The sequence below is a fragment of the Grammomys surdaster genome, unplaced genomic scaffold (assembly GCF_004785775.1).
Source record: "Grammomys surdaster isolate TR1022 unplaced genomic scaffold, NIH_TR_1.0 126059, whole genome shotgun sequence".
NCBI lineage: Eukaryota > Metazoa > Chordata > Mammalia > Rodentia > Muridae > Grammomys > Grammomys surdaster.
The window spans coordinates 3,361,391-3,385,639 of record NW_021620869.1 but is presented as its reverse complement, the minus strand read 5'-3'; the positions used below and the strand labels follow the sequence as shown (position 1 = coordinate 3,385,639).

The following is a 24,249-nucleotide window of genomic DNA, read 5'->3' as shown; positions in this document are numbered from 1 at the left end:
TGGGCCCTGGAAACCCTGGGAGGAAAACTGAGTCCATGGCTGTAGCAGAGACCCAAAGAGTTCAAGCCAGAGCTTCTAGGCTGCCTTGCTGCCTCTGGGCCTATCTAAAAGACCTGAAGATCCTAACTCTCTCCTGTAGGCTGGGTCCCATGGGCTCCCCTCACATCTGTGCAGTGTATCTGCACTCAAGTGGCATGCTGGGTGGACCTCAGCTCTGGGGTTAGCTGTGCAGGAGTCTGCCTGGGTTCCACCCCTAGGTCTGAGCTTGCATTTACTTTTCATTTGCAAATTATAAATGCGGCCTTGCACAGGGCCTTCTGGCTGCAGGGCAGTGCAAATCCAAATCTTTTCAAGTTGGGCCAAAAATTTGCCCTGAATTAAGAGATTGCAGCCTATTTACAATACAAAACAAAATAACTCCAGGAGAGCTTGGTGGTAGTATGAATAGATGCCATCGATTCTCTTTCTGACGGGGCAATTTTCAAAGCAGCGATTTCTGTAAAGACTCAGGAAGAAAACAATTTTGTTTCATTTCCATAACAGAATCCAGACCTCAGCTTCACCCCAAGATCTGTGATCAAACCCAGCACTGGTTTTGCTAGGACAAGTTTGGCATGTGCTGGCCCAACACACTTCGGTGCTGTTGTGACTCTGAAGGTCAGAAGATCAGACAGGAGGATAAGAGTACTGCAGAACCTTGGCCTCCTGAGGCTGGCTTGGCCGCAGAAGGTAAGGCTATCTACACAGGTGGAGTAGGTGCCTTCACAGCCAACTAGTTCTTTGCCACTTTGTGTGTCTCAGTGTGTTCTCCAAGTGACTAGCTGCTCGTATCACCTGGTTATAGAAATGCAAGGCCACAACAAACCAGACAATGTCTTACAAATGTCACCTGACCCATGGATGTTCTGGTAAAACTATCTAGAGTACAAGCTAGAGAGTGGCAGGAAAAGCCCACAATGCCCTAAGAAGCCTCTGTGGCCTGTGCGGACAGGCATGCAGTACTGCTGGGGATGCAGGCCATGAGGCACAGTGTACACAGGAGGTGTACAAGAGCTGTGGCCTCGGAAGATGCATTGTTAGACAACCTTTCCCAAAGAAAGGTGCCTGAATTTGGTGAAAAAAAAAATGCTCCCAGCTCTCAGTTCCTTTGAAGCCCCAGATGGCCCCACCTACCTCATAGTACTGTTTATGGAAAACACCTGGCAGCCATTACCCACCGGAGAGAGCAAGGCAATGATTTCTGTGACCACTGGGGCCTTGAGAACAAACAGGACATTATTTACACATTAAAGAAATGCTTACCCCAACACCACCACAAGGAAGCCTGACGAACACGGAGGTCATCGAGCCTGTGGGGAGAAGGACAGGGTCAGAAAATCAGATTAGCACTGGCTCTGTGAGTGCCCATAGCACATGCTGTAGACCCTAGGACAAGACTGGTTCTTAGAGTTCCACTGGCTCTGCTCCAAGGCTCTATCACCAGGCAGCAAGGGCAAGGAGAGTGGCTCGGCCAGAGTCTGAGAGGAAGCAGCTTTTTATGGTTAGGTAGCCACAGGAGGTGGAAGTGGGCCCCTGAGGAGTTGGCACAGCCTTGCAAGTCCAGACACCACGCTGCCCATAGATCTTGTGGGTAGGGGAGCTTGTTTGTACCTGACAGTGTTTCTATTACAACACAGAACCTCTTCCGTTGAGTGCTGGCAGATCTGGGGGTTAGGGGAGGTTGGTTGTGTCTACCTATCTGGCTGGAGTTCTAAGCATGGATCTGAGTAAACTCGCCCATTCCTGCCCTGCACCTAAATGCACTGAGCCATTATGGACAGTGCAGGAACAAGGGCATACCTGCATATTTCCTGCTACTATGAGTCTTCAAATTCACACTGAGGCAACAGCACTGTATGGCCTTCCACTTTCTGTTGTTTCTTGAAGGCCTGGGCGCTTGGTTCCTACCTGGGCCTGCTTCTTACTACCCCTGCCATTCTGCCTTAAATGAACAAACACCCACAGCCTAGGCCCAGGACTTGGTCCTTATTTCCATATAAAAACATGGGAAGCTGAATAGAAACATTAAATGCATCTTTCCTTCAGTGATTGGTGGACAGCAAGTAAAAATGTTTTAAACTTTGCATATACAGGTTCTTGCAGCAGAGGGGACTCTTAAGGAGGATAAAAGTTGGCAATGTAGGGGATGGAGAACTCCTCTGCCCAGACACTGAGACGTCCTTCAGGAAATGCACGCTGGTTATGTGGCAGCCAGGGATATAGAAGTGTATTTCCTTTGAAATTATAGCCAACACTGTGTACGTTATAGATGTCAATCACTGGAATGTTGTCATAGTCATAATCTAGCCAGCGAAAAAGGGGGAAAGGAACTTTATCATATATTAAGCACAGAAAGCACACTTGAGTAGGAGGCAGGGCACCATGTTCACGACATGGAGGAGCATGGGTGTCCATTGTCAGCTTTACTGGTCCCTGTTCTAGACTGATTATCTCTCACTCCAGCTTAGGCCACAGCCTAACTTAAGCTGTTGGTGGTTTGGGGTCACAACCATTTCAATCAGGCTGCAAAACGTGCCTGAGGCAGGAGAGACAGGGGCTTGCCTTGTGTAACTCACACTATCTGTGGGAGCCAGACTTTTAGAGGTCTGCTTTGCCTGCTTTAGGGTCCCCCAAGCCAGGTTCTCTTCTTCAGCATTGTTGTTAGGCCCTCCTTGTTTCTAGGGATAGTGTCCGGCCCACCACAGCTGCCATTCGCTTCAGTCCCATGAGAACTACAAAGGGTCTTTGTACATGGCAGAGAAATGTGTGGATTGAAAAAGGAAAGAAAAGCACAGCAGTATTTAAACATCTAACTAGGGCTATGTTAACAGAACTTGGGATAACCGCTATTACAATGTTTCAAGTACTTAGGTCAAAGTAGGTATGTGGTGAGGACACTGTAGAAATTTAAACACATGTCTTGAGGGTTAGGTAGTGATGGACTAGGTACTTTCTGCAGTGTCAATGTGCAAAGCTTAGCAGGAAGGAACAGGACAGAGTGAGCATACGGGAACTAGTTGCACACAATGACATAGGTGTAGCAACAGAGTCCATCACATAGCGTGTAGGGCACGGGGAAAATATTCTAAAGAAAGAAAGAAACCCATGCAGAAATGGGCTTCAGTAGAGTGGTACTAGCCGTAAGCTGAGGAGTAGTGCTCACGTGACTGGTGGACACTGAGTGATCACATCCTAAGCCTTGCACACAGAAACTTCTGTTCCACAGGGTACACATCTAATTCTATGCATCTGTTCTGGTTTGAAACTAGTTTAAAATTCAGAAGCTTCCCTTGATGTCTTTGGTGGGCTGAGGAAGGGATAGCTGAGGAACGATGGCACGTGTTTAGGAGGGCACTCATCTAGCTGGCTTTGTCCTGCTCCTGCGAAGTGGAACCTGTTTGTCAACTCTAACTGGAGAAGTCCCATCTTGGGCAAAGCTCTTGCCTCACTCTGGGATTTACTTCTCCTGTTTGGAGAGTACCCTATAGCCAACGGGCCCATGTGCAGGACAGGGGGCTGTAGAGGGCAAAACAAAGGCATGGCCTGAAGAGTAAAAGTCCCAGAAGAACCACGATGGACCTGCATCCAGCATGGGTCAGTAGCAGACAGCACTTGGACCACACATCCCAGGCTACTCTTTCCCATAGGGCCATAGGGCTACTGTTTCCCATGGGGCCACAGGGCTGTCATCTGGACCATGTTATAGGAGTTTCCTCTGGGATGGGGCTCTGGCTGCTGAGCAGCTTCCAGCTTCATCTCACCGGCTGGGAGTGTCCCCCAGTGGTTGAGAAAGAGTGCTGAGGAATGGAAGTCTGAGGCTGCAAACGGCCTGTTCTTTCTGCTTACCTAGCAGCCCAGCTGGGTGGCAGTGACAGGAGGGAAGCAGGGCATACTCTAGTGATCTGTGGAGTGCCCTGCATCATGCCCTACTATTTGCTCTTAAGACTTTCCCATTGCTGCCTGTCATGGTCTTCAAATTCCTGGGATCCGTGTAATCTGGCAAGACATGCCCTGAAATTCTAGGGTAAACTCACCTCACCCCCATCCCTTCTTTGGTACTACCGCTAGACCAGGCTCACAAGAGAAGGGCTCTGTGTGAGCACAGCATCAAGAGTTTGGAGGACATTATTTGCTGGGAGCTCTCACTGGCAGTGTTCTTTGCACTGGCTGAGCTCCTGCAGAGGGGTCCCCATCTCCTGATTGAGGGTGAAGGTGAGCACACAAAGGGCCCACTAAGAGAAGGTGGGAGGGAGATGGGTTTAGTGCAGCCTAAGAACCCCCACTGTGGGACCACGACATGAAGTCAGAGTCCCAGGGAAGAGACTAGCAGCTGTAGTTCCAGCTCTGTCTGTTTCTATGTCTGTAGTTCTGGATCACTGCAAAAGTCACTGTCTCTGAGTGGTTGGGGTCCGTGGGGTAAGCCAGGTTGGTGATGCAGGGTGCACTCTGGGATTACATAGGGTCCCACAGTTTGTCAGAGCCTACTTTTATTAGATAAAAACCCCTGGTGGTGATGCAGAATGAGCCTTTGCTAGCCAGAACTCCATAGGAGTGCTGACTGATAGGGTGCAAGACATAGCTCCCTAGTCTGTAAGCAATGATACCCTTGTGGCCAGGCCTAGGACTCTCCAGGCCTCCTCTCAGCCTTCCCTTCCGAAGTCTTAGAAAGGATCTGCAAACAGGGCGAGGGCTGAGTGTCCTTGGTCTCAAGCATTCCTGAACAGCTTCCAGAGTTGACTGTGGCTCTAGGCTTCTGTGCACCACAGCCTTAGGAGCCAACCTTCCTGTCCTGGGCAGCCACACAGTGGCCCAAGGCGCAGGAGTCAAGGGTTGGAAACATCACTTGCAGAAGATCAGACCTGGTAGGGATGTAAGGAGGTCTCGAGTACCTAGAAGTTTCTTACTGTCCAGTTTCTGTCTGTTGAGAGGGTTTGTGCCATAGAGGAGTGTGTGGGCCTCCGAGTGCACTGTCTGCAGCTCTTCCAATGTGGCCTTGCGTCCGCGGATGCACTGTGGGACACAAGGGGAGAACATATCTCGCTGTCAGCTCAGTCTCTACCTTAACAAGGCCACTGCCCCAGAGGGAATGCAACTTGAATATGGGGACAGACATGATTATTGGCTTTTCACAAAATGGAAAACAAAACAGCACATAACATCATATTTCAAAATATTTTAGATGGCTTACATTTTAATCATAGCTTTGAAAAACATTTAAAAAGATAATTCTGCTTTTCAACATGACACCCTTTACTGTCACACAAATGATTTTCAATAAATTATTACTTTTTTTGTGAAACTAGGGTCTGGGCTTACAATAGCAGGAAGTATCCAAGGTGAGGGAGCCACCTGAGCTCATTCTCTAGGAGCCTCAAGCCACTGCTCCATTATCTCTCCAACATGAGCAATCTGTGGCACCACTTGTGGACGTCTCACACGCTGTAGTCTGTGCTGCACTGGGAGCTGGCCACTGTGCTCTCGTGGCTCTACACAGGCACTAAGGACTGAGGAGAGGTGGTCACCCTGCTTTCTATCTATCTATCTGCACTCTTAGCCCTGCCTGGCTCCACTTGCTTTTTTGGCTGAGAATCTGCCTCACAGTCCATGTTTGGGTATACTTTCCTGGGAGGGGATAAAACATTAATGAATGATGAAAACTGAAGGATGCCTTGGGGCAACATCTGGACACACAGGATGGCTAGTTCATCCTGCAAGGCCAGCTCAACAAGAGAGGAAAGAGTTTTCTCATGACTTGTGTATAATGCTTGGTCAATGCTGCCCCCCAGTGGCATAGCATCCCAGACAGATTTCCAAAGCAGGTGTCTCGTCTCACCCCTGTTCATCACCTCTCACCCAGAAAGCCTTCAGGAACAGGTGTGGGCCTGATGTTGAGACATCCCCAAAAGTGAGGTACAATACCGGTAGTAAGGGAGACAGGGGCTATGTGAGCTCTGGGCTAAACCTAAACTCTGAATACTCCACTGCATAAGGGAGGGCAGGTGGGCTTCACAGGGAGGAAACAAAAATAACTGTGCTGTTCCATGAGGCACTTGTGAGCCTTTGAGGTTCCTTGTGCCCTCAACTATACTGATGTGCAGGACAACATGAGGGACAGATGGAGGAGTTTCCCTAGCTGAGAAGACACAATAGGTTCCCCTGGCAGGCACTGCAGGCAATCCTGGGAGGAAGGTGATGCTAGCCCTATGGCACAGAGAAGGGAACAAATGCTCACCTGAGACTAACGGCTCCCAGGCACAGGGCCCTGGTCTCTGTGCCTGGCCTACCCAAATCCATCGTTCCTCCTCAGAGCTTAGGATTCCTGAGTGCATAGGACCTGGAAATGCACACCTGCTGTGTCATGACGAGAGACTCAGGAGAGGCATGACATGATCTTACACAGAGCCTTTTTCTATGTGACCAGCTCTGTGTGGTCAGGTGTGGGGTGAACACTGGACACCACTGGCAGGTAGGCCAGTCCTCTTGACAGCAAGCATGGCACCTGGGGAAACTGAGTACCAGTAACCAGAGAGACAACCCTATGTCTTCCACATAGCTCCTTGGGCAGAGACACTGGCATAAAGGAACCAGAGACAAAGCTAATCAGGCTGAGGGACACTTTTCATACTGGCCACTGCCTCACAGAACTTTACATCTGTGGAAGAAAAGGCCCAGAGTTCTCCACATATCCTCAGAGCAGCTTTCTGATACGTACAACAGGAGAAGACAGTCTTAGTAAAGCTGACAGGCCTGCTGGGACATGTGGACTGGTCTTTCCTCTGGGTCTTGGATCCTTCCCTCACTTCATAAGTATGGATGTACACACCAGTCAGCCACAGGGAGTAGCTGAGAAGTAGCTAGGAAGAAGGCAAGGACAGCCAAGAGGAGTCAGTCTGGCATGTGGGCTTGAGAACACAGAACAGTGGTGCAGCTTCTGTAGAAGACACAATCTTAGGGAAGTGGGCAGTGTGCCCCTAAGGGTTCATGGAGAGGAAGCTGCATGTTCAATATGGTAGTGCTGGCACTGTGGGTCTGGCAGAAGGTGACTGGGAAATGAGGACTTCACTCTTACAAGTTATTATGGCTCAGGTTTGTATGACTAAATTAGATCTCAAATGAACAGGCTGTCATAGAGCAAAGCAAGCTCACACAGCAAGCAGTCTCCTTCTGCATCTGCTATGTTGCGGCTTAGTCAGGGGATTCTCACTAGATGTTGGTTACCTTGGTTTTGACCTTCCAGCTACTAGAACTGTGAGGTGGTAAACAGACCTCTTTGCTTTATAAAGTATACATCTCAGGTCTCTATCACAACAATAGAAAAGGTCCCAAGACGGGCTTCCCAAAAGCCCATAGACAGCATGGATGGAGATGAGGAAACATAGGCAATGTTTCCTGAACCCTCTCCATTACTACAGCATGAATACAGACTGGGAGAGAGCATGAATACAGCAGGCTGGAGGCCATGTCCAGGCATAAACAAGGTGGAAGGTGTTCCTCTGTCCCCACAGACCCCATACCTCACACTTGCCACGAAGGCCAGTCTCCTGCAGGCGGGACCAGATGCTCTGGATTCTTCCAGCATGCTCCGGGTGGCTGTTGGTGTTTCCACAGGTGCACTGATGCTTCAACATCAGTGTGTCATATACAAGGCCTGCAGTAGAACAGAGCAGAAGTCAGAGTAGTCCCCCGGGCTGCGCCACCCAATGCCAGAAGATAGCCCTGGGACAACAGCAGAGTCCCCAGGAGGGAACAGAGCAGAGTTTATTGTTGGCTCATCCAACCCCCTTCCCAAGCTGGTACTAGAGGACATTGATAACAGTATAGTCTGGGACAGACCCAGCATCGGCCAAAACTGCAGCTCAGAAGACTGCTACACCACAGGGCCAAGTTATAGACAGAAAGGTGAAAAGGTAAGACAATGGCACTGAGGTCTGGGCGGCCTCTGCACCACGCTGACTTCTAGGAATGGCACGTGTTAGTTCTTCAAGGTCTGCCTGCCTGCCTGGTCACTGCCCAGGCTCTGCAGTAAGCAGGTCAGTTAGGTGGGCACTGTCCAAGGTACCAGGTAGTCCAGGCTTGCATGAGTTTTGTGGTTTGCCAATTCAGAGACGCTCTGAATTGTGGGGGTTGTGGGTGGGGGTGGGGGTGGAGGTGAGTGGTGGCATGCACCGGCTTACTCAAGATGGATACAAGAATACAAAGGGGTGGAGGTGAGTGGTGGCATGCACCGGCTTACTCAAGATGGATATAAGAATGCAAAGGGAAGCAGACCTCTTATGTGAGACGCACATGTAGACATGAATTGAGCAAGTAAATGAACACAGCTTGCCGCTTCGGACTGCAGAACTGAGCTAGCCTGCACAAACACGAAGGTCTCTTCTGACTAGCCACAGAGAACACTATGAGCTACAGCACGAGCAGCACAGTTTGCATGCAAGTTTTCACTACGGTATCATGACAGAATGTCTCTTATCTGAGCTGCAGTCCTTTAAGCATATGTTAATTTCAACCAATGGTCAAATGCTCATGGACAGAATACTTGGTGGGTTCTGTGAGGTGCGATTTTATTGATTGATTGGGTAATTTACTTTTCCCTAGAATAGGAAAAGAGTTCCTTCTAAGAAACGACCGTGACTATAATTGCAGTGTTCTACAAGGAGATATTTTATAAGGCCTGTGAAGGATCAAACCATTCTGTAGTTATGTAACTTTCCTTCATTTCATTACAAACAAATGCTAAATCAACAATACGAAGAATCATCTTAGCTTCCTTGTTTGCCACCACAGGGAACTCTTGGAAGAGATGGTATGGCCATCTTGGGGAGATAATTTCTATCCCTGAAGCCGTGGTCCACACTCCTCTGCTCGGCTCACCCTAGACCTCTGGACCTTTAAGGGACAAATGAAAGTGGCACTAACACACTATTTCCAGCCCACAGGCAGGTGCAATGCCAGGGGGAAAGGGGTCCAGAGTCTGCTCTGCTCCAGCAGAGTTTGCACTAACCACTGTACAGGGTGTCATTCTGGCTAGGCTTGGTTTAGGAGAATATATGCAGAAGATTAAGTTGCTATTGCTGCTGACCTAGAATGAAGGCTGGGAAGCCCCTTGCTGGCACACAGGTGGGACTGCTTTCTTCACGAGAAAGAGAAGGTAGGTTTTCTGAGCTTTTGGCCAGCCCTGGAATAACAGGACCATGGTGGGCCCCCATGACTAAGCTGTTCTCAGATCTGACATGGCACTGGCTGGTTGTTGCTGGACAGTGACCTGTGTTCTCAGATTCAGCTCTAGGCTGTTCCCTTAACCTCTCATTAGTGGCTTACTCCACAGCCCTCTTCCCACACACCCCAACCCCTACCCCAAGCAAGAGGTTATGAATTACCTGTGGTGAACCTTGGTTTGGTGGGGGGCTCCTGGACTGACATAGGGAAGGTGGCAGATGCTGGGGAGGACTGTGCCCGAGACAGAGGTCTGTGGCTGCCAAATGACACAGGGATGCCAGCAGCCTCCATAGATGCCTGGTAGTTCCTTAACTGGTGGATCCTCTGCTGCTCCAGCAGGAGAGCTTGCTGCGGGGCAGGAAAGAAAGCCATTAGTGCAGACCATTTCCCACCAGCCAGTGACACTTATTACACAGTCACCCCTAGCTACTGACAGTCCTCTCCGCTGTGGGACAACCAACCATGGATGCATGCCTCCTAACCACACGGCCATGATCTGAGTGGGGTCACAGAAGAGAATACACTTGACATAAAGCCCAGAAGAGAATACACTTGACATAAAAGCCCTGTTTGAAAGGATGAAGGAAGTTGCCATCTCAAAGGCCCACAGGGCGATGTGGTCCAGGTGGGGCTTGGGAAGAGTTCTCTGAAGAAACAGTGAGCAGTGATGGAGGGGCCAGTACTAGACAGGAGTCAGGTCCTGGGCTGGAAGAACCCTTTTGGCCAGTGTGAAATGGGACAGTGAGTGTACACTGCCATCCCTCCCTCCACAGGTTCTTCTGGTAGTGAAAGGGCGACTGATCTGGAGCAATCTCAGCAGGAAAGCAAAGGCAGACACAGAAGGGCCAGCTCTATATTATCTACTGTGTTCCTACCTTGGCCTCTGACCAATCTAGTATTCTCATGATAAGAAAGTCACAACTATGGGAGAAATAAAGGGACATGCTACTAATGGCTCAGGTGCCCAGGAGAGTTGACAAGGACACATTGTGGGGGAGGCAGAATCTGGCAAGTATGGGGTCACCACCTGGGGGATTAGCCACTCTGAGGGATGTGGACCCCGATAGAGATTCTGGGTACTGGCGGAGGTGCAAGTCCTCATGGGGAATAAACCAGCAGGGTAGAGTAAGGCAAAGAGCAGATTTCCAAGGTTGGCCTTCCCAGAGGCAGTGGCAAACAGAGGAAGCCACTTCCTAAGGCCTGAGAGAGCTGAAAGGAAAGCCATATTATTCCATGCCACTGCTGCATGTTAAAAAGGCAATCTAACTCCAGCCCACACCCACAAACTGCATCCCAAGTCTTATTTGATGAATGGATCTTATGGAAAATACTCCTGAGAAACAGGGCATAACCCTGAGCTGTGAGCAGAGGAGAAGAACTTTCTGCAGACAGGAGGGGAACTGCAGACACTGGGCCACAGTAGGGAGGCAGGGCACCTCCTGTAGGAGGGCCATGAAAACTCAGTCAGAAGCAGAAGGTCCAGAGCCTCCCCATCTTGCATCACACTATGGGGCCCAGGCCACTAAACAGCTGACTTTTAGTGATATTCCATCTGTGCATTTCCATAAACTGTTCTGTGCCTGGGATCCCCATGAAGGAGTTCTATTGATTTCCAGAGAACACAGGAAGTTAGGACTCTTGAGAACTGTCTCATGCTTAGATCATCTGGTGTCTGTACAGACACCAGTATCAGTACCAAAAGCAGCTGCTGAAATTCTCTGACTTGCATCTATATGGTAACAGAATACTGGGTTTCAAAAAGGGCAAGCAGGTATTGGCTTTCTGTGAGGGTCTACTCCAGACATGACAGACACACCCATGTCCCTTTGGGTCTCTCAGCCTGAGGCAGTAGACAGTTCTAGCCACAAACTGTCCCAAGTGCCTGGCTCATAAGACCGATGGCATTTGTCACCCTCTGTGAATTCTACTAGACCTTAAGGAGTGGTGGTTATGTATGACGACAGACCATGGGGCCTATTCGCAATGGAGATATTCAGGAGAAGCTAAGCTGTCCTCATGTTGCGGCTTCTATCCAGTTGTTCCAGGGACCATATGAGAATAAAAGTCAACAGGTGCTTGCTGGAGGAACCCTGATGTTCTGATCTTTCCAAGTGCTACAGAGAAGCATAAGCCAAATCTACAGTGCCATTGGATTGAAGAAGGGCTTGGCTGGGAGAATCCTGGAGTCCAGCAAGCAGGGTATACCTATGAACCCACACCCTAGAGCAGTACTCAGGTCCTACAACTCTGGATTCCCCTGGCTTACCTGTTACTCTTGAGGCAAAAGCAGCCTTGCTAGGGGTTCCCTGGCTTCTAATCTACGCCTCTGTCCCTGTGCAGCTGTGCCTGGTCTTTCTAGATAAGTTCTAGTTTTTCACTGCCAATTAAGTCAGCCACTGAATTCCTCAGTCTCTGGCAGTCTGCAACTGTCACTGCACCCTGGAGCTCACTGTCTTCTCTGGATTGCAAGCATGGTTATTAGAACAGAAGCTCCCAAGGTCCCAGTCTCATCTGACCTTGACTCCTTTTCTGTCGTTTCTTTTTGAGACATGGTCTCACTATGTAGCCCTGGTGGGCCTGGAACCTACTGTAGATTAGGCTAGCCTTGAACTCACAGAGATCTGCCTGACTTTGTCTCTCCAGCCCTGCAGGGATTAAAGTCATGCACCGTCACAGCCAGTTCCTTTCTGATAACTAACCCCTCAGCTCTCCGCTCTGCTCTAGTTCTAGTGGTTAGGTTAAATCTCACCAACACTTAGTTTGGGTTACAATCTACAGCCTCCCATACCAGAGGATAAAGTGCAGGCCAGATGATCGAGAAGGTATATAAACACCTTCAGAGGGCAGGTGTCCAATCTGCGTGTACCTGAGAGTGGACAACACACCCCACCTCTCATAAAAGCAGTAAAATGGCTAGGATCACAACAGTGAGTGTCTAGGAGGCCAGGAGAAGCTGAGGGTCAGCTTCCTGTTCTCCTCATTCCACACCTGTCTGAAGAGTAGCTCCTGTTCAGTGGCTTGGCGCTGGCTGGGTTCCGCCTCTCGAGAGACCTCCACTTCTTCCTCTTCACTCTCAATGGGCTCCTGCTTCACCTGCACACCAGCTAGGGAGGGCTCCTTCTGTCCAGGGAGCCGATCTAGGTAGGGCTCATCCAGCAAGGCCTGGTGTTCACGGAGCTCCTCCTCTGTCTCCTCAGGGTGGCTCTCAGGCTGCCGAGGTGGCTCACTGGGTTTGGTGATCATCTGCAATGCAGAGGAGACAAAGAACGTCAGGACGGTCATGGGACTGGAAGAAGCTCCTCCACACTCCACAGCTTAGGAATGTTCTACCAAGGACCTGTGTGATCCAGGGACAGCAAGTACTATTTACCCACTCAACATAGACCCTAGCATTATCTGAAACATACAGGAAATGATGCTCAGAAGCTAAGGTTAATGTGGCCTGCAGACAGAGGCAGACAGATACTAGGTACTCAGTGCTCATGCAGTGTTTCTGTGTACCAGGTAGGAAAAACTAAGTGTCAGCTCAATGTGCAGAGGTGAGTTAAGGGAAGCTTTAGAGAGGCCAGTGTCAGTCACCTGGCAACAGATGCTGAGAGTAACATCCTCCTCAGATGCCACCTAGCCGGACAGACTGTGACTGGAGAAGGGCGACAGAGGCAGATGCCAGGTACCCTGTGGTAAGAAATCAGTACAGAATTGGGAGGGTCCAGAAGTTCTCAGAAGCTGCCTCTGAAAGTTTAGGGAAGTCCCAAATAGAAAGGACCTTTAGGACATTCCGTCAGTCTATGGGAGATACTATTGGTGGTGCTCTGTCAAAAGTATTTGCCAAGATCCCCAGCTAATTTTTATCAAGCTACCACATGTCTGTGAAAGCAAGATTTCTTCAATTATGTTCTGAAAGCCTGGACTGCTCAGGAGATCTTATTCCTAAAATCCCAAGACACAAAGGCAGAGAGGAGGAAGCCAGGGAGACACTTCTTCTTACCGGATGGATTAGCTCTGTGGGACACAGTATGGAGAGGTGGCACTTGTCCCGTATCTTAAGCAAGCTGAGTATAAACATGCATACAATGGGGTGGCTAAGTCAAGTCCTATACCTGTGAACTGGCATGGCTGAGATCCTGTCATATTGTATGCATGCAGATCAGCACACTGTAGTAAACACTGTAAACAATCTCAATAAAGTTAGGTGAATGAAGCTCATGCCAAGTTAGTGAGCTGTCAATCCTCTCCCCAGCTGATGGGACAGACTAGGTAAGCAGGCTTCATCAAAAATGCATTGTTAAGCATTTGTTCCCCTTCATAGTTTGTGATGTGCTAATGGCATCTTACTCCTGCCATCCAAAACTCCTCACTCAGACTTTAGGTGAGAGAAGAGCAAGTGATACCATTCTGGCAAGTATCAGGGGCAGCCTAACTGGTAACAGGATAAGGTGAACTGGGTATCTGATGTCAGGCTTGCTGAAACTGGGCCCTTTAGGTCAGTGCTATGGCAGGGATGGAAGGGACAGAGTATCTTTAGATGCCACAGAGGGAATTCCCTGGGGAAGGTGGCTTCACCTGCTAGGGAGTAATAGTAGAGGGACAGCCAGGACTCAAGAGGAACGAATAAGAGAAGCTGAGTAGATGGGGCTGGGAACAACCTAGGACCTCTGGGACAGGCTACCATTACCCAGGAGCTCACAAGTGTAAAAGCAGTGGCAACAGGGCTGTGAATGCAGAGACAGACCATGGGGCTTAGAACACAGGTAGAGGGACCAAAGGACTTCCTTTAGGCCCTGGGTGGAGAACAGTGGGGAAGTGCAAGCTGCAGTCTGGCTAGAAAAGATGAGGTATAAGCACTGGGATGCAGATGACAGGTCAGGACTAGGGATAGCTACCTTCAGGAAGCACTAAGTAGAGACAGAGATGGAAAGGCGGGCCTAGAAAGATAGGTGCTCAAGCAGTCAGAGCATGACTGAGGCCCTTTCTTCCTCCCTCTCTCCCTTCATCTGCTGTGTGTGTGCATGTGCACACACACACACACACACACACACACGCACACTCAAAAATGGCAGAAGAGTATTACTGCTATATGGCTGACTTGCCCAAGCTGACTGGGCTCTAAGGCAGTCAGGTCATTGTTAAGGCTCAGCTCTAAGTGGTTACAAGTGCCCAGGGATAGTAGCCCATGATGGACCAGAACTCAGGGCCCTCCCTACTCTAGGGTGGTACTCAGAAAACAAAAAAAAATGCTCAAAGTAGGCCATGACAAGTAGAGGCTGTCACAGGAAGGGTGCAGGGTGTCTTCTAAAAGGAGGAGGCAGGTAAGTGTGCTGTGGGCAGACAAGCTCCATTCCTAATATCTTTATTATTCAACACTGGAAAAAGATGTAAGAAGAGCACACATGGCCATTTACCTCCCATCTATAGCCCAGCTAAGGGAGAAACAGGCAGAGGGGCCTTTTCTTCCAATACCTTTATATGAACAGCTGAGTCCCTGACCCACCCAACAGTCTCTGTCTTATGGACCCACAGTTAACCCCTAACAACTGTGCTCCTTTCTGGCTTGAGCATGTCCTATGTTGTTTGGTGTCGTGCCTCTTCAGTGTCCTTGTACCATCTACGGCTCTGAGTACCTTCTGTTTTTCTTAAGGTTACAGTTCCAAGTATTCCTATGGACAACATTCAATTTTCCTAAACGCTGGAGTCTGCCTAGTTAATCCAGGCAGGAACACTGAAAGTGACATGTGAGGGAAAGGAATGTTCCCTTAGAACCCTGGGCTCCTGTTAGCTAGCCTGTCACCTCAGTGTCGATGGTCTGTGGCTCAGGAGAGTACTTCTGGGAAAGTTGGGAGTGCTCACACTAGTACATGGTTGTGGGCACTTCTAGCTGTGCCTGATTCTGGGAAGGCCCCAGGCTTCTTGCTTTTGGTTCCTTGTCAAATGGCCCCCACTGCCAGGACAGGCTTCCCTGTTTCCTCTCCTAGTTGAGTACATTTTGCTGACAACTTGAGAGCTCACTGATGCCACACAGGCAGGTCTGCAGCCTTGGCACAAGATAGGCAGGCGGAAACTCCAGAACAAGGAGCAGGGAACAGGGAGGCTCTCAAGGGGCCACAGCTTGGCTAGACCTCCCTCTAGAGGATGTCTATCAGGGATGCTGTCATGGCAACAAGGGCCATTGAGAGCCCTGTCAATGATGCAGAACAGGCAATGGCCTGCAGTGGCTGGGCCACTCTGCCCAGCACTGATGCAGGTGCTGGTGCAACTAGGCTTCGTGAGCCATAGTCACAAAGAGGATTCTCTCTCCCTCTTTGAACTTATCTTTGCTTCTTTTGGCCACAGAGATGAGATCTTCAAGCAGAGCTGGCTTTGGGAAGCAAACCTGGCCTTAGGCAATATAACAAGAGAGGCCAGTAGGGGTGTGGGGGTGGGGCAAACAGCAACTTGCCAACATGTCAGTTCTTGTTGTCTAGAGGCCTCTTGGACATCAGGGCTCTGTTTTATCAAGAGATGAGCACACACACACTACCATATCCAGAACAGCAGGATTAAAACACCAGACTAGAGTTCAGAGCCAGATCCCCACTGGTAAGCACAAGGTATTTAAAACTATTGGATGCTCATAAGTAAACCACCCACAGCAGTCCAAGTTCTCATGTACAAAAGAAAGTGAGGCTCAGTGAGGCCAACTCTTGGCCTGCACAAAGATCAAGTGATCTTGTAGACCCACTGTTGCTGCAAGAACTACTTTCAACTATGGGGAAGATTTTCTGGGAACAATTTCTGACTTTTTGCAGCAAGGCTGTGGTGAGGTGGATCTGGAGGCAGCAGTAAAAAGGGGTGCTTTCCCATCAGGATGAGCACTACACTGCTGCCTTCAACAGCCTTCTTTCCCTGGGAGATTTCTTCCCTTAGCATGATTCCATGAAGCACATTAATGTGGGTACAACACTCATGTCAGGAGCTGGTACCCAGATAGGTACACTGACTGCCACTCCAATCCCCAGAAGAGCCAGCTCAGCAGTCCTGTTTTGTCCCTTGGAAAAATGGCAATGGTTACAAACGGCTGCTGAAAACACAATGCTACAATGAGTAATTAGCTCCTGTCACATCTTTGGAGCACTGATGAAGGCCAAATGAACAGTGGGCAGTGAGCCCAACCGTAGTCCCCACTGTGTCAAGCAGGGAGTGGATGGCCCTCAGGAGCAAGCCTCTCGCAGAGCAGGGCAGGAACACTGGTGCCAGGCAGAATAGAGAACATCACTGTCTTCCTGGGCGTCCCAGGAAAACATTGTATAAACGTTTCAATCAACTGTCATTTGCTATCACAAATCAATCACATAACAAACCCCAGTGAGATTACCCAGCTTCTACAGACATCTTCAAGAATGTGCCACACATGAATGGGTGTTTCCTGTCTTCAAACCTCCTACCACACTACTCAGGTAGTGACATAGTGAAATTAATAAGCCTAGGCTGGCATTAGAGAGATGGATATGAAAGTGCTTTGACACCTGTGAGTATAGACACTTGGCAGGAACCTGTCTCGCCCCCAGAAAATGCCTTTCCTGGGTAAATGATGGGACGTCAGGAGCCCCCAACTTCTATGTTGCTCAGAATGTTGGGCATGAGGGCTGTGAGCTGAGGAAATGATATCATTATACATGGCAGGCAGGAGGGGCCTGGCTGAGCCGTTGCTGGGTATGTGGTGTGCAGCTACTTCCTTTGGGAATCAACTTGATCCTGGACCTCTCAGCTTGCAGCAGAGATTAAAGTGGGATGGGTATGGACAGGAGACACCAATTCACTGTGGGGCTCAGCAGATCCCTTGGGATTGGAAACAGGGCCACTCTGAGCATGCACTCATCTTCCATGACAGTCTCTCATCCCTGATCCTTTCCCACTTCCACAGGGAAGCTACAGAAAGCAACGGAACAGTGATGGTGTGCCTTCACTCATTTCACTCATCTCAGTCCTTTCTCATTTTCAGTGTCCTGTAATCAACGACATCTAAAAATATTAAATAGAAAGTTCTAGAAATAAGCAACTCCTAAGTTTTAAGCTACACACTGTTCTGCTTAGTATCATGAAACCACTCCCTCCCACCTAGGATGGGAACCCATCTTAGTACAAATACTAGATGGCTTACCCTCCTAGCTGATGAGTAGCTACCTTGACTTTCTGGTTGGCTGTTGTTCACAGGGTTCTTCACTGCCAGTTTCAGGAACTGACTGAGTGTCCTGGACTGTATCCCATCCCAGGTAGAGAGAATAAATTAAACCCATAAGCCTTAAAATTCACATCTTTAAACTCAACAGTTTAGTAGTTTATAGAACTGTATAACCATCACTGTAATCTAACTTGGGAACATGTTCATTGTCCCTAAACATAAATGTTCTACCCACAGACAGCTGTTTCCATTTCCCTACAAGCTACAGCACTTGACGACTACTAACATAGGTCACATCTCTAAGGCAGGGTTCTCAACCTGTGGGTCACCACCCCCTTTGAGGGTCAAAAGACTTTTTCATCACAGAGGTTGAATATCAGATATCCTGTATATCAGATATTTACAGTAAGATCTGTAAGAGTAGCAAAATTACAGCTATGAAATAGCCACAAAATAATTTTATGACTGGGGGTTACCACAACACAAGGAACTGTATTAAAGGGTCATAGCATCAGGAAGGCTGAGAACCACTGCACTGCAGCTCTGCCTATGCTGGTCACTTCCTGTGAGCGAAACATAGCAGGGGATGTCTACGACTGGCTTACTTCCCTGACAGTCATATTTTTGGACCTCTACATGCTGCATGACCCCATGACAACAAGAGGCATGTTCTGTCACCACAGCATAAACTCTGGGGATGCTCCATTCACAGTTTCGCTGCTGAGCAGTACAGATGAAGTTTGTGGACAGGTGTCTGTGAGACATTTCCATTTCTCTTGGAGAAAAGCTGCTAGGCTGTTTGCAGAATGTCATCTGACTTGATATTGAAGGTATCTGACTGGCAAATCTGATGGGAACATATTAAACTCCTCTCTTTCCCTGCTCACAGGAAGCATGGCACTAACTTTTCCTGTAGATGGGGCTGAGAAACTCTGGACAATCTGACAGTACATAGAGATCTAAAGGCTGGCCTGCTTCCAAGCTGCTTCTGATGGTATAACTCCCACATTTAAATGGTTGCAGGTGCCAGGTGACTTGAAGAATATGCTTCAGGGACTTGATGCCACTGTAAAGTTATAGACCTTGGGTGAAAGCTTGCTTAAAAATCTTCTTGGTGAATGACTTAAGAAAATCCTTAAAAGAACTGCCTATGTGGATTCCCACACAAGGATGCAGAGGCCTCTTGCAAGGATGCAGCCCACTGCTTACACGTGCAGATGGGCTGTGAGGAAGGTTCTACACAACAGCACACCTCCCTAGGCTCACCACCATGTACCAGAGCATGTGCTCTGCTTTCCCCCTCCCCATTTTGGCCACTTAGGTCAGCAGGGGCTGAGGAAGATAGCAAGGTGCACACCATCTGGCTACAGGTGACTGGCCCTTGAAGGCAGCTGGACAGACCCACCTTGCTGAGGTGCAGCTGCTGCTGCTGGAACTGTTGCTTGTGCTTCTCCAGGAACTGCTGGTGCTGCTGCTGGATCACCAGGTGCTGCAGGGCCTGTGCGTTCTGCGGCAGGGGTGCTGACTGTGTGCGCCCCAGAGGGCGGTGCTGCCGCAGCTTGTGAATGGATGGGGACACCCTGTCCGCACCAACCAGGGACTGTGTGTGGAGGGGCAGCGCCCCCAGGCCTGAAAGATACCAGTCTGAAGATAATATGGAGGAAAAAAAAACAGCAGAGGGGAAAAGGAAGAAGAGAGGGGAGAGACGCTGTTGAGTAACCAGTGGAGAAAAAAACATGCCTGCCAGCCCAGGCACCTTCTACGACACATGACTGCAAACAGGCTAGATTCCACTTAGAGGCTGTAAGCTGGAGCTTGGGCTTTAGCAGGGCAGAGAAAGTAAAGTCACCTGGCGATCCCATGGATGTAGTCCCTCCAGGAGCTCGCCAAGGAGTACTCCAGAAAGTATGACAACAGCCTAGCATCAGCTTGCCACATCTCCAATAGACGTTTCCCGAGGATGGCTCTTCTAGCTCATGTACATCCCCAAATACCAGAAAAAAGAACAGTTTGCCACTGACCCGCCAAAACTCAGGGACAAACTGACACCCAGGCACTGTCAAGACCTTGACCTTCAATGGATTACACCATAGGAGACTTTGTATCAAATGTACAGTGGCACTGGGAGAGGAAAGGAGGGCTGTACAGGGAAGGAATCAGATCTTCCCTGGAGGCATGATAGCAAGGCCGTGGAGAGAGCAGGCCAGTGCAGTGACAGCACAGCATGCAGACGGTGCAGGGCAGCAGTGGCTACAGGACAGACAGACATGAGTTCAGAGAAGTGGAAAGATGCAGACAAGAATGTGTGCTTCCACACACTTCCCCTGGTCAGTCTGCCCAGGAGGAGGGCCATGGTGCAAGACTGGGTCTCTGCTAAGAGCTGACCCATTTGCCAATGGTGTTGTACTCAGTGCTGAGATGACAGCTATGGCCACATAAGTAGTGAGATGCTGTACTATGACTCTGGCCTGAGTGTTCACAGGTCTGGGCTCTACATGCAGGATTGTTACCATTGCTCTAGACAACGGGGAACTTGGGCCTCTAAGGGCAGGTGTGGCTGAGCAGGAGGCTCCTTTCCCCAGGAGAATAGAAAGAACCTAGTGAGACCAGCATCAGAGAGGGGGATGCTGGGAAGAATGGATGGAGTTCTGTGGGGAGAGTGTGGAGTCTGAAGGTGAATCACAAATACAGTCCTGACATCACAGCACTTAGGAGACTGAGGCAGGAGAATCAGAATTTGAGGCTAGCAAGATTTAATATCAAAATAGCCACAGAGGGCCAAATAAATACAATAAAGAGATAAACCAAATCCAAAACCCAGTCCAATCCCAAAGGAAAAGCCTCAACCAGAAGATCAACACTGACTGGGCTGCTGGGTGTCAGACGCTGCCTACGGGAACTGAATCTTTTATGTCACTCTGTGCTAGCATCTCACTCACAGATGGAAAGATGAAGCCCATAGTGACTGGCTTTCAAGAGAACAGACAGTAATGGGCCTGAGCGTAATGAGTGTTCCATGGTCATCACGACACTGCTCTTCTGAGCTGGAGCAGGGTGTCCAGCAGACCAAGTGCTGCTCCTGTCCAGACCACTGACTTGGGAGAGCCAAGTGCATACTGGAGACAAAAAGCACAAGACAGGAACCCAGTACCAAGCCCCGCAGACTGACTCACACCAGTAGGTGTGGGTTCTCTAACACACCAACCAGAGGCTGGCCCAGGGGAACACTGGAACATGTACAAGGCCAGCCCTAAGATTGCTCTAGCTGTGATTCTGAGTGAAGTAATGGCTGTAAAGAAGTCACCTACTATCCTAAGGATGGTGTAGAGAGCTGGGCAAAGTCACCAATAGGTAGAGTTCTGTGTCTCATGGGAAACATTCCATATGCCATCATTTCTGAAACAGTCCCTCCAAAGCGTGGTTACTAGGTAAATGTCATGAGTTTACTCTTTCTTTAACTTGTATTTGTCTAACTATAATTATCCTCCAGCTGGGAAATAAACGGTCAGTTCTGAATTTCATGCAGTTGCTTCCTCGAGCTGAAGGCAAACCTACCAGTGGGAGAGCAGGAGGCTAAACAGAGGGCCACTGACACTGCCTTCTACTCCTTGGTCAGCTTTCTAAGCAGGACATAGCTTTTTGCCACAGCTAAGGGAGCTATCACATCACAGAGACCCACAGAGTTTCTACTGTTGTATGGGCTCAGATGTTCTTCCAGCCTTCTTTAAAAGCTATAGGAGGCCAAGGAGACTGACTTAACTGTACAGAGACCTGGCTTTGGTTCTTACCTGTGACAAGGGGCGTCTGGGTGGGTGTCTGCTCCAGCAGGACCATGTGCTGCAGGAGGGGGTTGTGAGCTGCTCCACCTTCCCGCTCCAGGGGCGAGGTGCTCAGGTACGGGGTGAGATGGGTCCCAGGGAATAAGGAGATCCGCTGCTGGAGGGCTGGGAGAGCAAGCCTCTCAGCATCCTGCTGGCTTGCTGCACCCTGAAAGGCACAACCAGTATACTCAGGCTGTGGGAAGTGACACAGACAACCACCCCACACCACAGAGGCCAACTTACGGCGGCAGGGCCAGTGGCAGGAAGTCCCAAGGTGATGTTGGGTAAGGATGGTGACGTGTAGAGAGGAAGTGGCGCAACTGAGCCTTCTCGAGTCACAAGTCTGTGTGCCAAGCTCGTCTGCAGACAGAAGACATTGTGACCATCAGAGTTTGCTACAGATGTTCCAATACAAGCAGCACATCCAGGACTGAAAGGGGCACTTACAGCACGAGGTGCTGACGTGTGGTTACAAGGGGCACTTACAGCATGAGGTGCTGACAAGTGGTTACCTGGTGCAAGAACAAACTGCTCAGATTATGGCCTCCAGGTGCAGGTACGACTTCCAAGCATGCCACAGGTACAGAATCAGGACTCCCATTACTGAATTTTCCCCTCCTAATGGACTCCTGCTACCTTGTTTGTTTTTATTCCATCTGCCTTCTTACCATAACACTATGGGTAGGATATTTAGAACAATGCATCTTAAAATATTTTTGTAGTTAGGATTTTTCCAAGAATGACATCAAAAGAAGCAACCAAGGAGAAAGTTAATGGTGAGGAGGGAAGACCCTGTTCTTATAGAGGTAGATGATGGTAACAGGACCTGCAATCACAGGAAAAACCAAGACGAGCATAGACAGAACCTGTCAACCAAAGACCAAGTAACATGAGAGCAGAACTCAATAAAGACAACGACAAAAGAACCCATTGTAAGGGAAATGAAAAATGCTCAACTTTTATCCATGACTGAAAACATATTTACCAAGTCATCAAAGTGACAGATTATGTAAAAGCTCAGAAAACCTGAACCAAGTGGTCATGGGATTATAAACTGCTGTACTTTTCTGCACACTGATTTTGCAATCTGTGTTTGGAAGCCTTACAAGCTCCGTTGCTACTGATTGTTGAGACTCCACTCTGAGGATGCAGTGGGAAGAAACAGCCCTAAGAAAATGGCCCCCAAGCCCATGAAGTCAGCCACAGAGTCATTTAAGCAGTCTCATGACAGCAGCAATATGTGGCTTCCGCCATGCCGCAAGTCATAGTTTAAAGAACACAGGGACTTGTGCATATCAACACACAGAGGTCAGGAACTGGCCTGATAACCATGCTGGCTGTTACTTCTGTTTATTAGTGGTTATTGTCCTGTCATCACTCGTGTTATTTCTGAGGTCAGTGTTAGAGTCAGAGGTAGGCTTAGGGTAGGTTTGTCATTAGAGTCAGTGTTAGTCTTGGGGTTGGGGCAGAGGTAGTAGGCTTAAGGTTAGGAATGGTGGCAGAGCTAGGGTTAGAACTATGGATAGGGTTAGGTTACAGCTTGGTATACAGTTAGCATAGGAGCTTCCTTGGAGTGCTGGGGTTCCTCAGTGGTCAGATGTTGCACACTCTGCAGTACTGTGAGCATGTGCAGTTTGTAATAAGAGGTGTGTAAGCTACCAGCACTTCTTCTCCTACAGAGAGGCTTTTGGAACACTGCTGGGCTTTCCCAAGGACCCCACCATGAATAGCTGACACATGAGCACCCCTCAGTCACAGCTCATCCAATTCTAGTATCTGAAATTCAGAAGGAATGTCCACATGTGCCCCAGTACTCAAACACCAGTTCTGCCTGTGACAATGGCTGACTGATGAGAAATGCCGGCAAACTTACTAGTCTGGGGAGGCTCTGGATGCTTTATTGATTTGTGGCAGCTCAATCTGCGTATCTGGGCTTTATAAAGATGAACACACAACTTAGAACCAGAACAGTGGTGGCTCCACCCAAATGAGGAGCTATTATGTATCTAACTGTCCGCATCGCATATGTATCTGGGCCCACGGCCAACAAGAGGGACGCAGAGTTAACATCCTAGGGCAGGAAACAGTTTTTTGGTTGTATTCTGAAGCTAATTACAGGTCTCAGCTATAAGCTCAGTCCTGCAGAAGGACTGTTAAATCTTGTAACAACCTAAGAAAGTACTGAGTGGGACGGTTAAAGAACACAAGTGATGAGAGAAATGTAAGTATAAAGTAAAAGGAGGAACCAAGCACAATGGAGTGACTCTCGCTTCTTGCAGTGACCCTCATTTCTAACTTTCCAGACATAGAGGGGCTAGAAACCTGACATGAAGAAAGCACTGTGCATGAATATCTTCATCTGAGGCCATCAGCTCTTTGGAAGGGCAAGATTCATTTCTCAATGCTAAAAAGGAGCTCGGTCCTTTTTATTATGATTATTATGATTATTACTAATCATAGGCTCCTGTAAGGTAGGAGCTCCTAAGAAGTTTTCCACTCACTGCGCTCACACACAGCAAACAGCAATACTGGCTCAATCCAATAGGCTGTTTCTGGGTGTTCTGCCACATCCTGGCCTGTAGCAGCAACAACACTGGGACAGTCTAAGTTTTCCCATGTTTCCTTCACAGCCTGGTCAGAGTCCGTCTTCCCTACCTAGGAGGAAACTTGGAGAGCAGGCTCCTCTGCTGCTGCTGCATCCTGGGCCAGGCATGTGGGCCAGGGATGCTTGTGGAGCGAGGAGAAGTATGGAGTGAGTGTGCTGGGACCTACTGTTTTGGAGCCACCTTGGACCTGTCTTCTTTTTCTCATTCCTTTCCTGTCTCCCACATTAGTGTCTACAGTAGCATTCACTTCCTAGCCCTTGATTACATCTTGGCTGTTGTAATCTATGTATCTCTTAAATGTCCCTTTCTCTCCACAACCGCTCTCACATGCCTGCTGCTTGCCCCATGTGCCTTAACACACAGTGTGTATGATGACAGCTGCTTCTATGACATACCTGGAGAAAGATCA

General features: G+C 49.0%; 1 protein-coding gene across 4 annotated transcripts in view; it reads right to left on the bottom strand.

The window, feature by feature from the left end:
• Nucleotides 1–24,249, bottom strand: part of Hdac4 (histone deacetylase 4) — a 220,993-nt gene that overhangs the window by 34,146 nt on the left and 162,598 nt on the right. Inside the window, exons 9-16 of one of the 4 annotated variants that reach the window (XM_028755330.1) lie at nucleotides 21,478–21,594; nucleotides 21,202–21,400; nucleotides 18,819–19,042; nucleotides 12,244–12,498; nucleotides 9,417–9,603; nucleotides 7,554–7,687; nucleotides 4,944–5,049; nucleotides 1,303–1,349 (exon numbers count right to left, since the gene is read on the bottom strand). In XM_028755330.1, the coding sequence (XP_028611163.1) occupies nucleotides 1,303–1,349; nucleotides 4,944–5,049; nucleotides 7,554–7,687; nucleotides 9,417–9,603; nucleotides 12,244–12,498; nucleotides 18,819–19,042; nucleotides 21,202–21,400; nucleotides 21,478–21,594 (1,269 nt within the window). Of the gene's footprint in view, nucleotides 1–1,302; nucleotides 1,350–4,928; nucleotides 5,050–7,553; nucleotides 7,688–9,416; nucleotides 9,604–12,243; nucleotides 12,499–18,818; nucleotides 19,058–21,201; nucleotides 21,401–21,477; nucleotides 21,595–24,249 lie in introns of all 4 variants that reach the window. The other 3 variants (XM_028755327.1, XM_028755329.1, XM_028755328.1) reach the window with 3 other exon arrangements.